General features: G+C 41.0%; 2 protein-coding genes across 6 annotated transcripts in view; one reads left to right on the plus strand and one right to left on the minus strand.

The window, feature by feature from the left end:
- The window catches only part of OPA1 (OPA1 mitochondrial dynamin like GTPase), an 85,122-nt gene extending 80,447 nt beyond the window's left edge, over nucleotides 1-4,675 (minus strand). For all 4 annotated transcript variants that reach the window (XM_042957030.1, XM_042957028.1, XM_042957029.1 and 1 more), the window contains exon 1: nucleotides 4,489-4,675. In XM_042957030.1, coding sequence (XP_042812964.1) covers nucleotides 4,489-4,520 — 32 coding nt within the window. In that variant the 5' untranslated portion in view covers nucleotides 4,521-4,675. The remainder of the gene's footprint in view (nucleotides 1-4,488) is intronic.
- A 146-nt stretch (nucleotides 4,676-4,821) lies between these two features.
- Nucleotides 4,822-14,513, plus strand: part of ATP13A4 (ATPase 13A4) — a 149,135-nt gene continuing 139,443 nt past the window's right edge. For both annotated transcript variants that reach the window (XM_042957027.1, XM_042957024.1), the window contains exon 1: nucleotides 4,822-4,904. The gene's annotated coding sequence lies outside the window, so the exon portion shown is untranslated. The remainder of the gene's footprint in view (nucleotides 4,905-14,513) is intronic.

The following is a 14,513-nucleotide window of genomic DNA, read 5'->3' on the forward strand; positions in this document are numbered from 1 at the left end:
AGGGAATGAAGCACTACTGAAGAAAGTCACACCCAATTGGACAGACATCTCAGCTAGGCCCTAAAAAAAGCTTGGCCATCTTATTTTTTATCAATTCATTCTTCCACTCTCTGCTAGGACTATTTCAGATGTTCCCCACCCACCTCTACCCTCCCACATCTCTCCTTGTTTCCTCCGACTCTTGGGAGAAAATGGAAGCCATCAGAGGGACACATGCTGTTGCTTACCTACCGCATTGACACCCACCCTCCTCCACAGGCCCTGTAAGATTACAGTAAGGAAGTACTCTTCTGCCTTTTAAAGGCAAATCCGTTTCCTCTGAATTCCTCCTTTCTTTTCAGGAATCACTAGTCAAGTCTCTGTCAGTTTAAAGGAGAGAAAGACAGACCCCAGTTCCCTGCTTTAGCTCCTCTATTAAAAGCCAAACCAACCTGATTTCCATTTGTCTCACTTCAGTGAAACAGCCCTCACCCTGAAGGCTTCCAGTGGGCATTTGTTTTTTCGATTCGCATTTTCTTTGTCTCGGCAATATCTGACAGCGTTGACACCCCCTCCTTGTTGGAACGCCCTCAATCTCCGCAGTCTCTAGCTTTACTCCTACTTGCTGGCCACTCCTTTTCAGGCACCTCCTCCCCAACAACCTTTTAAATGTTGGGAGTTCATCGGGCTTAGATGTAAAGTCACTTGTCTTCTCAGTCTACCCATTCTTCCCAGGCAACCTTATCCACACCCATCTCCTCAACTGCCATCTGCATATCCACGTTTCTCAAAACTTGTACGTCTAGTACAAACAGTTAAGTTCCAGATCCTTGTGTCCAACTGCCTACTGAACACCACCCCTTAGATATCAAAGGAGTACCTCAAATCAAGATGTTCAAATCCATGCTATCTCTCCTCCGTCCCTCCCAAACCCTGGCCCCCGTCCAGGACTTCCTATTTCAGGAAAAAGCACAAGCACCTATTCAGTCGCATAAGCCACAAACTTGGGCTCATTCTTGATACTTTCCTCATCCTCAAGTTCTGTTCATTCTACTTCCAGCATACATCTCCAGCCTTCCACTCTCCCATCTCCGCTACCACCATGCCTCGCCTGGGCTTGCAACAACAGTCTGGACTGAGGTGTTCTCCACAGCACAACAGGGCACTCTTCTGAAATGTCAACCTGATCACTGTCACTCACATGTGTCAATCTCCCTCAATGTCTCCTCCTGCATTTAGAATAAAAATCCAAACTCCTGGTCTATAAAGTCCTGCCTCTCTCCCTCTAACCTCGGAGCTCTACCCAGACCAATGTTCACGTAGCTCCTCGACTGTGCCATAATCCTTCCCATCTCAGGGCCTAGATGCCCACTGTGCTTGGGCAAACCCTTCTACCTTCTTAACTCTTGTTACTCCTGTGAACTCTGGTCAGTAATGGTTTCACCTCAGGATCCCTTTCTCTTCTGGCATCGACATTCTCACTCGAGTTCCCCTGCTACAGTTCTTAGTTCCCTGCACTTTTCTTTAGGGCACATAAAATTTGTTTTACATAATAATGTAATTATTGCATTAATATTTGTCTCTACTAATAAACTATAATCTTCATAAGGCCAGGGAGGGGTCTTGTCTGTTTTGCTTACCATTGTATTTCTAAAGCCTAGCCCAATGCTTCACAAGCAATAGACACTTAATAAATCTGCTGAATGAACATATGTTATTGGGAGAACAAAACCAAAACAAAAGGTGAAAGAACCTAGCAATGACCACACAGTAAGTGCTCAATAAATGTCATTTCAACAATAACTGCCCTAGCCTCTACTAATGTATTGATGAGTAGTCCTTTATCCCTCAAAAGTTGTTTGCTTTTTTAAAGAAAGTAGTTAATCTAAATATATATCCAAATAGATAAACTCCAGACCCAAGTAGTCATATTGCTAAGATGTTTTGGCTTTTCGTTATTTTCTTCCTTTTTTATTCCCAAACCTCTAAAATCCCTGTTTCCAAAATGGTGGCAACAACAGCTGTGGGTGACACCAAGAAAAAAGAGTATTTGGTTGTCCAAATCAGGAACCACATGTAAAATGTTCTTCATTCAATCCCCTGGAAAAGCTAATTGACTCAAAACAAAATCCTAGTACTTGGGAAGGTATCCTCAAGTATTGCTTCCAGAGCTTCCAATTCATGGTGAGATCAATGCTCATACAGGAGAGACTCTTTTCCACAAAAGGGTCCTCTTGAGATATAGGTAAGAGGTAAGGAGAAGAAATTGAGATTTACTGAAGCACCATCTGGGGAAAGGCTGTGTCACCCTCAGTCCAGTGCAGCTGAATGTTAAAATACGAACACTTGCCCCCAGGATGAACAATCTGCCAGGGAGGAGCTAAAGCTCATGTGTGTGTGGGGTGCAGGGCAGGGAAGGTCTGGGAAGAAAAGAAAAAGAGGATACCTACAAACACAGAGAAATCAGATTGTCCCAACAGTCTGTATTCCGTGTTCGTTGACAAAGGATGCCAGAAAAAAATGTGGTAGTGCCTTTACAGTTCTGAAGGAAAAGTATTTTGAATACAGACTTCTACATTTGGCCAAAGTGAAAATCAAATGTGATGCAAAGCAAGCTCCTCTGCTGCCCCCGAAACCATCTATTCTCTCTCCTCTACCATCTCTTTTAACTTATGCATCATTTCCTAATACATAATTCTCTTTTCAACAAGTTTACACAAATATTTATTGCACCTAAATATGGGAGTATGTATTTAGATATGTATGTCAAAAAATGTTTATGTTCCCATCTGTTTAAGAATGGGAATTCAGGGGCACCTGGGTGGCTCAGTCAGTTAAGGGTCTGACTTCAGTTCAGGTCATGACTTCACAGTTTGTGGGTTCCAGCCCCGTGTCGGGCTCTGTGCTGACAGCTCGGAACCTGGAGCCTGCTTCAGATTCTGTGTCTCCCTCTCTCTCTCTGCCCCTCCCCTGCCTGCACTTGGTCTCTCTCTCAAAAATAAACAAACATAAAAATAAAAAAAAAAAGAATGGAAATTTAAGTGTACTCCTTCATAACACGTATTCTTCTTTGCAGAAGAAATACAGCAAAAGACAAATTTCAGAGCTGAGGCTTCTAACTTTCCAGATCTCTACTTCTGCAGGGTAGCTAAACTGCACTATCAACATAAGACACTTTTAAGCCATGACTTTGCAGAGTCTATAGTAACTTTAGAAATAATTTACCCCAACAACATCCACAAACAAATATATCAGTTATTAATTAGTTGTTGTTAAGGTCAATTTTTAAAGTTTTCCTACATATCTTAATTGTTCCAATGAAGTATGCTATTTTTGGCAAAGTCTTTTCTCTTTTATTTAAATAAAATTAGATAGGTTTCTCCAGGAAACAGTGAAGAGTAGAAATAAAAAAGTAGGAAATAACCTACCGCAGTTATCAAGGGCTATGGATTTACTCAGAAACTCAAATTCCATTAAATTAGAAATAACTATTCACTTATTCTAATGGACTGTAACTGTTGTATGTTATCTGATTCTAAATATAGACTCAAATTAACCTTTATAAAACAAATGGATTCCATTCCTTATAAACACTATAAATTACCTACACTATTTAAACAACGTTCTGAAAAAAATTCAAGACAGGTGTTTGGAGGCTAATTCAGGAAAACCAAGTTTTCCCAACCTTAATTGATGCATATTACTTCTTCTCAAAAGCCTGCAACAATGAGTTAAGCCTGAAAGTATCTAAGGTTATTAGAACACAAATATGTGTCAAGATAAAGTCAAATTTAAATCTCTTTAAAATGCCCGTAGTAACCCACAGAAATGAAAAAACTCCTATGATTTTCTACTTAGGATTAAACGAGGCCAGGGCAAAAATAAGTGTGATTAGAAAGCTGGTGCTATATTCACCACTTCGCATCCAAAGCAAGCCTTTCTCCCTAACACTGAAAAGCTGCTATTAACAGGGTATCTCTAATCACCACCTCCGCCACCATTTGCGTCACTGCTTCAGATCTGACTCCAAAGCAAGTCTAGTCTGCGGACGAAGGCAAGAGGCAGAGTCCTCTTTACCCTAGCAGAAGACAGAGTACCTGCAGGAGCAAGGCACACCTGGCGTGGAGGCAGAAGAAAAAGAGTTAAGAGGGACACGGCGAGGGGAGGGAGAGGGCAGAAACAAGAAGCAACCAGAGACAGAGATAACAGCGAGGGCAGAAAGGTGAAAGAGGACAGGGACAGAAGGACAACAGAGAAGGCCAAGACTGAAAGGAGCGCAGAATCTTCTGGCGGCACAGAAACAGGCACAAGGGCCGGTACTGCAGCCGGGACTTCAGGTAAGCCCAGTCAGGGCTCCTGTAACTACGGGTCCTCAAAAATATCCCGGAATCCTCCAACCGCCCTCCGCCTGGCCTGAGAGTTAGGTGCACATTCTGGAGGTAGTGATGGGATAACCCGGTTTTCCGGAGGCCCCCCAAATAACGGGGCCAGGTCTGAGCCCGCACTTACCAGGCCACGGCGGCTCGGCGTAGTCGCCACATCCCGCCGGCGAGGAGGTCACACGGGCGCCGAGAGGGCCACGCCGGAGCCCCGGTGTCAGCTCCAGTCCGGCCCCTGCTCCAGGAGTGACCCAGGAAGAGGCCCTCGGCAACAAGGGCACAGAGCAGCTACTGCGGCCCTCCCAATGGCGCACGGACTTCCGCGAGAGCCCGCCCGGCACCCGTACTCTGTCCGTCAGGAAAATAAGCACCACCCCCGCCACCCTTCCTAGGAGGGCAGCACAAACGGTCCGTGGAGGATTAGTGCCTGCGCTCAGAGCCTCCAGAGGAGACTGCCTCATTCCGCCTCCCACCAACCCTTCCCTCCTTCTTTGTTTCCGGGTTGGAGTTACGAAATTGAGTTTCCCAGGTCAAAGATTTGGAGAGGTGAGGGGTTGAGAGTTGGGCAGGGACTGGCAGGGTGCCGGGCGAGGAAACCGGATTGATAAATTCTCTCTGGGTGGCTGCCAATTTAAGAAAATGTAGGTATTTACGGAGCTTGGAGGAGCCTAGCGAGTACAAAATGAATACAGTAATAGTGTAATAGAATAATGAAAACCAACGGTTGCCCCACTCTTTTGTTCGGTGTCTTTGTTTATAAAACACTCTCAGAACAATCTTGGGAGGCAAGAGGAGTCATGGACTGATTAAGTGCTTTAGAATCTCTGAAGGTCGGATCTGAGAAGGGCTCCGATGAATTAGACCAGCTGTGGGTTTGCAATAAGCTTGAGCAGTTTATAAAGGCATCACAAATGATTTTGTTTACTCTTTAACTGGCTTTCGTCTGACTTGAACTCATTTGTTGAAATGGCTTGCGTAAAGTCTTCCAACAATTCCATATTGTCAGTGGACACTGGACTTCTCAGCATTCAGCTCAGAAGCCTGGGTGCTCAGCGGTCTCCTTCTTTGTTGGCTTCCCTCTCCTGGTTTTCAGGACGTAACATTCTCCTTTTCTGCTCCCCATTCTCCTTTGCTGGCTCCTCTCCCAAAAACTCTCCGTGTAAGAGGGTCCCAGATTTCAGAGATCCTGGGTCCCTTTCCTTCTCTATCTTCATTTTCTCCCTAAGTAATCGAATCAATTCTAGGACTTCAAATACGTTTTCCCCTTACTACTCTTGTCATTTTATGAGGAAACTGGGGCCTATAAAAGGGATGTGACCTGTGAAACGTAATGAAGTTATTTAGTGGCAAAACCAGGACTAAAATCAAAGGGCCCCCCTCTTCACTTCAAGGGCACCCCCCCATACACAAAATATTGAAAAATTCCTTTTTCCTTAGTCATCAGAATCCTAAGTCAGTATCCATCCATTCACAACAAAGCCAAGTAGTAGACCTAGCCATTAGCAGGAAACTTCCCAAATGCCGGACTCCAGGATTTTCTTTATTATATTTATTGTGGTAACTGTTTTAGTGACAGGTACAGAAAGGAACTTGCTATACCGACCTACGCAAACTGTAGCTTTTTCCGGGATTGTAGAGTTGTGCAAAAATTCCTTTGTTACTGTTGCTTCCTAGTTGTTTTAGAAAAAAATAAGAGAAACCAAACAGTGGTAACCTCTTTCATGTATGGGTTATCTTTACATTTCACAAGGCCCTTTTTTTTCAGTTCTACTTCTAGGCGTTTATCCCACTGAATCATTCCCACATGTGCAAAGACATACATGTGATGTATATGTTTGCCTTGCATGTAATAACGAAAAGTTGGAGGGAGCGCCTGGGTGGCTCAGTCAGTTGAGCGACTGAATTCAGCTCAGGTCATGGTCTTGCAGTTTGTGAGTTCGAGCCCCGCGTTGGGATCTGTGCTAACAAGCAGCTCAGAGCCTGGAGCCTGTTTCTGATTCTGTATCTCTCTCTCTCTCTCTCTCTCTCTCTCTCTCCTGCTCATGCTCTGTCTCTCAAAAATAAATAAATGTTAAAAAAAATAAAAAATAAATGAAAGGTTGGAATCAACATTGTTAAAAGATAAATTGAGGCATCTTAAAAATTGTAAGAGGTTATTTGATCAAAAATTGATTTGAATTCAGCAGTGCCGAGCCAGAAGTGGTTAGGAATGCTGCATCAACAGGAGTCAGTGGCAAGACTGACTATATCAAGAAGAAAGGGAAGCAAAACAAGGAAATTATTTGATTGGCTTTAGCTTTATGTGGTCGCCTTATTTGGAAAGCCTCATTGGCTGTGATTGGTTGCCTTAGGTATGCTTTCTTAACCTTAATGTATATATAAGCTTTAGGTTTTTGTTTGCTTAGTAGGCTGCCAAGGCGTTAGAACCAAATTGGTCTATATATTCAGCCCATTCTCAACATAATTTCAGCAGGCACATATTGTAGAAATTAACAAACTATTCTAAAACAAGGAACAAAACTAGAGTATTTACAACTATTTGACTTCAAGGCTTACTATTATAATCAAGACAGTATAGTATTGGGATAAGAAGAAACAGATCAAGGGACCAAAATAGAGGGTTCAGAAATAGACCTCCATTTGTACAGTCAATTGTTTTTTGACAAAAGCACCAAAGCAATTCAATAAAGATGGAAGTTGTTTCAATAAATGATGCTAGCACAATTGGATATCTATGTGGAAAAGAATATACCCTACACATGCTGTACATAAAATTTAATATAAATTTATATCATATACAAAAACTAGTATATACACAAAAGTTGTATACGCTGGGACATATCCCTAAATGTAAAAATAAAAAGCTCTAAAGCTTTTGAAGAAAATAAAAAATATTTTTGCAACTTGGGAGTAGACAAAGATTTCTTACGTCACAGAAAGTAATACCACAAAATAATAAAATTAATAAATTTGGACTTCATCAAACTAAAATACTTCTGCTAATGAAATAACACCACTGATATAATTTAACAGACAAGCATCACATTGGGAGAAAACATTTTTTAAATATATATCTGACAAAGTATACATATCCAGAATATATAAGAAATTTTTGGAGCACCTGGGTGGCTCAGTCGTTTAAGCATCTGACTTTAGCCCAGGTCATGATCTTGCAGTCTGTTAGTTTGAGCCCCGCCTCGGGTTCTGTGCTGACAGTCAGCTTGGAGCCTGCTTCGGATTCTCTGTCTCTCTCTCTCTGCCCTTCCCCTGCTCTCTCTCTCTCTTTCTCTCTCAAAAATAAGTAAATGTTTAAAAAAATGAAAAAAATCTCACAACTCAGTAATAAGATAAATAACCTGCTATCATTTAAATGTTTGTATCATCCCCCTACCCCTGCCAAATTCCTATGTTGAAATCCTAATGTCCATAATGTGTTGGAATTAGTGACCTTTGGGAGGCCTTAAATTATGTGAGTGGAGCCCTCATGAATGAGATTAGCAACCTAAAGGAGACCCCATATGGCTTTCTAACTTTTCTACCATGTGTAGTTCCAGCAAAAAAAAATTTATGAACCAGAAAGAGGCTCTCACTGACTAGAACAAGGCCATTTTATATATATATATATATATATATATATATATATATATATATATATATATAAAATCTCCAACCTCCACACCAGGTGTATGTGTATATATATATATACCTCTATATCTTCTTTTGTGTAGTGCTTGTTTCAATTTTTAACTGGGTTATGTCTTAGTGCGGGTAGCTTATAAAGAACAGAAATTTCTCACAGTTCTGGAGGTTGGGAAGTCCAAGATCAAGGTGCCAATTACATATATGTAACATATATATATAATATATATATATATTATATATATATACAATCTCCAATGAACATATACAGTGTTCAATGTTATTAGTCATCCAGGAAATGCAAATTAAAACCACAATGAGATACCACTGTATCTTCACTAAAACTGCTAAAATTAAAAAGACTTTAGGTCAGGATGTGAGCCAACCAGAACTCTCAGGCACTGCTGATGGAAATGTAAGATGGTATGAGCACTTTGGAAGAATGTTGGGCAGTTTCTTACAAAGTTAAACATACAGCTCCCCTTTTGTCTAGCAATTCCAGTCTTAAAATTTATCTAAGAGACATAAAACACAGGTGCACAAATAAGATTGTATAAAAATGTTTATAGCAGCTTTGTTCACAATAGCCAAGAACTAGAACCAAACCAAATGTGCATCAACAAAAAATAGATAAACAAACTTATACAAGGAAATACTACTCAACCGAAACAGGGAAGAGCTACTGGATTTGTAACGACATGAATGAGTCTAACAGACATGTTGAAATCAAAAGAGGATGTTCCATTTATGGGAAAATGGATATTGGAAGTGGGAAAGCAACATTGGGAAACTTTTTAGGAATATAGAGATAGATGTTCATATGCTAGGGGTCTGAATGGCTTGTATGTATCTGTTTATCATAATGTACAGCTGGGACATCTGGTGGTTCAGTCAGTTGAGCACCCGACTTCGGCTTAGCTTATGATTTCACAGTTCGTGAGTTCGAGCCCCTGACATCACTGCTGTCAGCGCAGAGTCTGCTTTGGATCCTGTGTCCCTTTCTCTCTGCTTCTCCCCCTCTCTCTGCTCCTCCCCCACTTGTGCTCGCTCTCTCTCTCTTTCTTGAAAATAAATAAACATTTTAAAAATGTACAGCTAGGATTTGTGCATTCCAAGTTTCAAGTATGTGTACATGCATTTTATATACATCTCTAAGTTGATTGACTGGGGAGGGTTGAAGTAGGTGGAAATTAGATGGGACAAGAGTGACCAAATGTGGATAATTATGGGAGCCGGATGGTAGGTCCACGAGGGCTCCTCGTACTTGTCTGTTCACCTTGTACGTATTAGAAAGTTTTCATCAAAATAGCTGTAAAATGTATCACATACTTGTCAAAATGATTCAGGAAGGAAATAAAATGCATTTCACTTTCTTGTTTTGTGGGTGTGAGAGGGAAGAGCAAAGGAGGAGTATGGAAGGCAGGCTGTGTGCTATGTAGAATTTATTCCAGCTGTCTGTGTTTCCTATTGCTGCTGTAATAAACTACCCCAAATGTAATGGCTTAAAACAAAACAAACTTATTTTCTTCCTGTTCTAGAGGTCAGAAGTAAGATATGGTTTCACTGAGCTAAAAGCACAATATCCACAGTGCTGCTGCTTTTTTGGGAGCTCTCAGGGAGAAGTTGTTTTTTGTTTGTTGGTTGGTATGTTTGTTTGTTTTGCCTGTTCCAGCTTTTAGAGGCTGTCCACATTCCTTGGCTTCTGGTTCACTTCCATCTTCAAAGCTAGCAATAGCTGGTTAAATCTTTGGAACATCATATCCCTTTGACACTTACTCTCCTACCTCTCTCTTCAACATTTAGGGACGCTTGTGGTTCCATTGGGCCCATCCAGATAATCTGGGATGATCTTTCTATTGTATTTTATTTATTTTTTAAAGTTTATTTCTTTTTGAGAGACAGAGATGGCATGAGTGGGGCATGGGCAGGGAGAAGGAGAGAGAGCATTCCAAGCAGGCTCCACACTGTCAACACAGAGCCCGATGCGGGGCTTGAACCCACGAAACTGTGAGATCAGGACCTGAGCCAAAACCAAGAGCCAGACGCTTAACCGACTGAGCCACCCAGTTGCCCCCAGTCTTCCTGTTTTAAAGTGAACTGGTTAGCGACCTTAATTCCATTTTAATTCTTTTTTTTCTTTATAATTTTTTTTTTTTAGTGTTTATTTATTTTTGAGACAGAGAGAGACAGAGCATAAATGGGGAAGGGTCAGAGAGAGAGGGAGACACAGTATCTGAAACAGGCTCCAGGCTCCAAGCTGTCAGCACAGAGCCCGACACGGGGCTCGAACTCATGGACCGCGATATCATGACCTGAGCCGAAGTCGGACACTCAACAAACTGAGCCACCCAGGCACCCCCCATCTGAATTCTTAATTCTCCTTTGCCATATTCACAGGTTCGAAGGATTCAGATGCAGACTTCTTTGTGGGAGGCTTTATTCTGCCTACCTCACAGCTCCATTTAAATTCTTTTGACCAATCTCTCTCTCTGATACTAAGGAGTGTGTGTATGTGTGTTGTTGGTGTGTGTGAGTGTGAGTTATCCAGTTTATGCAGCTCAGCCACATCAGAAATAGCTGTAGTTTCAAAATTGTACTTCTCTAATCTTTGTTCTTCATATTCATCATTTTCTTTGTTTTAATGACTTTTATACCTTTGTCCTTTCTAAGAAGAAATCTCAAGTCTGCACTACATGTCACAAATTTCATTTGCTGCAGTGGCACTTTTGCCTTCTAAGTAATTTCTAAAGTTATTTCTGCATTGTAAACCTTGAAATATTTCCTCTCACTTATCTTTATTGCTTTCTGTGCCTATATCTTAGAGGCCAAGATTTGTCATCATATTAAAGATGCAAAATTATTGTCTAAAATTTTTCCTGTCCCTATAGTGAACAAACTCCTAGACAATAAATTCATGGATGTGATCTTCCTCTGGATCTTTCTATTATAATGACTGCTATGATGACTATTACCCAGCGGACACCCATTTAATGTGCTAGACACTAGGCTGCCATTTACCTATAACATATCCTTCCGGTTTTCACAGGCTTCATCTTTTCTTTTTCTTCCCTGTTCTTCTAAGGTCAAGGGGTTTACTTTGTTTTATGTAGCAAAGGAAGTATTGACTGATGACTATAATCTTCAATTCTGCTGTGTAGGTCTTATGCTTAGTGGTTATCCCTCTGTGAATCTGGCTAGAGGTTTTTGTCATATTTTTGTTGAGTTTTCACAAGTATTTTAATTATTAGGAAAAAAAACCGCACCAAGGACTACTAAAATACCTTATTGGCTAAGAAAGTATGGCTCCATTGTAGATACTCAAACTGAAGACATGCCTCAGCCCTACACACTCCTGAGGTGAGGTAAAGTTTTAAATTGAATTTATGTTGTTTTTCCAGACTTCTCTTTTCCTTCCACCACTGAAAGAGTAGACAGCTTTTGTAATTTCTTTACATCAGGGAGGTTAGCAGGAAGGTAGTGTGGGGGAATTCAAAGGCTGTTTTGCTGAAAGCTTTCTATGAAAGCTTAAGCCTGTGTTGGACTTTTGCTAGGAGCCTAGGAGTAGAGAGAGGGCCTTGGAGAAGCAAAAGTTGGAGGGTGGAGATTCCTAGAGGCCAGAAAGAGGAGAATGTTCTCCCCTAACTACCCTCCCTGTACATGGAAGAGATTAAGACCTCTGAGTGTTCACAGCCCCCCAGAAAATTTCACCTAAGCATGATCAGAAACCGCAGATCCATCAGATTCAAAAGGATCATGAAGACTAGGAATCTGGGGGGACTCCAGAGGTTACCTATGACCACTAATTAGAAAAAGAACTATTTTCTATGCACATGGTTATCTATGACCAGTATATCCATGTGGTGGAAATATCGTATGATAGTGTGCTGCATATCTCTTTCCAACCCTGCATTCATTGACATTAGTTATTGTGGCATCATTTACACCATAGAAGTCAGCAAACACTACCAATCAGGGCTTGATTTATTATTTTGCTGATTGTTTAAGCTTAAGAAAGTTATGAAAAAACAGTAATACTATGGGTTAAATTTAAATTTATTTTTAACGTTTATTCATTTTTGAGAGACAGAGAGAGACAGAGCATGAGCAGGCAAGGGGCAGAGAGAGGGAGACACAGAATCTGAAGCAGGCTCCAGGCTCTGCGCTGTCAGCACAGAGCCCACGCAGGGCTCAAACTCACGAACTGCGAGGTCATGACCTGAGCTGAAGTTGGACACTCAACCGACTGAGCCACCCAGGCACCCCTACTATGGGTTACATTTAGAAGTGTGTTGTATCTGTGGCTATTTCATTGTGAAGAGCACAGAAAACTGAGGAAATATCCTTCCAGTATTTAAAACATTTTAACTGATTCAGTTAAATTAATGCACATTATCATGAATTATTTAAGTGCTCACATATGCCTTTGTTGTTTCATTTTCCTCTTATTAATGTGTAGGCAAATAGCAACCAATATTCATGTCAGATTTCAACTCATAGGTCAATGATGTGAGGAACTTCTTTGCTGAGTAGATAGCAATCAAAATAATCAAGCATTTATTCCTAGTCAAACGTATAGTAAACTTGCATAAATATGCGTAATTTTTTTGTAAAGTTAATTAAACATTTAGTAGCATACCACTGGTATGCATATGCATGCTTAAGCAATACACCAGTTGTTTCTTCAGTCTGTTTCCATCTTTCCATCACTGAAAACTTTTGCCATTTAGTTTTTAATTTGTTTTGAAGTTTCCTATGTCTCTGACCACTTCTATGCCATCTCATTTTTGGGGGCCACTGCCATAACCAGAGCCTGCAGAAGTATTGCTCTCTTCCACTCCCCGGGTTCTGAGGCTTTCTCCCTCCTGCTTGGAGGTGTTTTTGATCCCACTTTGGAACATTTGCTTTTTGCTTCCTTTTTAGACTAAAAATATATCCTCTACTTCCACCATGTTCCCAAACTTAGCCTGTGTGAGAAATAAAATACATCTTAGGCCCTTAAGTAATTTTGCATGGCAATCCATTCTAGGAGTACCTGTACAAACTCCTCCCCAGCTTGCTAGTGCCTTCCTCAGCTAGAGTAGATTGAACCGTGTGCCTCGCAGAGGGATCAGATCCCACATCCTTGCTGTTCATTGTTGCAAGCTGTTGATAGCCTCCTTACTTTCTCATACTGTGAGTGGTCCTTCCTTTGCAGTGGGGTGGGCCAAGGTGAGCAGTTGAGGCAGTAGCTTGCCACAAGTGCTCTAATCGTAATGTAACTCACGAACACCATCAGGCAAGTGAGCTCTACCATCTCCTGGTCTGGAGACCTGCCTACACCGTGATGGTGCCAGCATTTAGAAAAGGCAAAATGATTCATTCACCTGTTTATTCCAGTTAGGAGCAATGACAGGAGTGCGTAACACCCAAGGAGTTCTTAACAAGCAGGACTGGATTTATGTCTTTACAGAAAACAAATAGAAATTAGAACTCCTTCCTTTGCTTCCTTTGTTTGCTGTTTTGTTTCTTCCTTGGGGATGGGTGAGATTTAGAGAAGCAGAAGGGTGGGGGGAAGAAATGCTGGAAGGATGTGTGTGGTGAACTTGGGGTTCAATGACTATTTTAGGCTTGTACTTCCACATGATTCTATTACCATGACATCATAATATGTGCTAATGTGTCTATTTCATTCTAGAAAAAGCTGGTATATGTAAGGCATTTAGAGCTGTGCAAGGTATATAGTAAGCACTTACTAATTGTATTAGTTGAAGTAGGATGGGCTATTTTGCTTTAGAAAATAGACTTCCAAATCTCAAGGACTTAATCCCATACAGAGCTATTTCCTTCTCACATAGCAATCTGATGTATAATGGGGGGAGGGGAGCTTTCCTGAAGAATAGAGACTCAGACCTGCAGCTTGCTTCCTGCTTAAACCTATACCATCTGAAACATATAGCCTTCAAGGTCACTTTGGAGGGCCCAGAGTGTTGTCTGGGATAATTGCTAAGGACTAAAATAGAAATAACGTGAAAGGGACCACTCTGAGAGTGGGCAATAGGTCAAAGATTACTTCTGCCCACATTCAATTGGCCAGAACCTAGTCATATGGCCCACTTAACCACAAGTAAAGCTGGGAACCACAGAGGAGCACATGGAGAACTGTGCAGACTGCCTACTTTTGCCATTATGAGCATTAGCTATAACGACAACACCAATAATAGTAATCTTATTTTTCTCCAATGATAGCATTATTATTCTCCAAGAATGGAGTATTTTCTTCTGGTTATGTTTGCTATTTATATTTCTATTGAACTCAGAGTTTTAGATTACTTTGTAACTTATGCAATCTGTTTCTAAAATACCACGAAACTTATCTTTATTTTGTCCATAATGGGAGAGTAACCTAATTTTATTTTATTCTCCATATCAGGAGAGCCACCTTACTGACAGCAATTGAATTTCCTAGAAACCAACTAAACAAGGGCTCAGAGTTAAAATTCAGTCAATATAAAGGAATGAAGTATTTATCACACACCT

Source organism: Panthera tigris, chromosome C2 (assembly GCF_018350195.1).
Source record: "Panthera tigris isolate Pti1 chromosome C2, P.tigris_Pti1_mat1.1, whole genome shotgun sequence".
NCBI classification, from domain to species: Eukaryota; Metazoa; Chordata; class Mammalia; order Carnivora; family Felidae; genus Panthera; species Panthera tigris.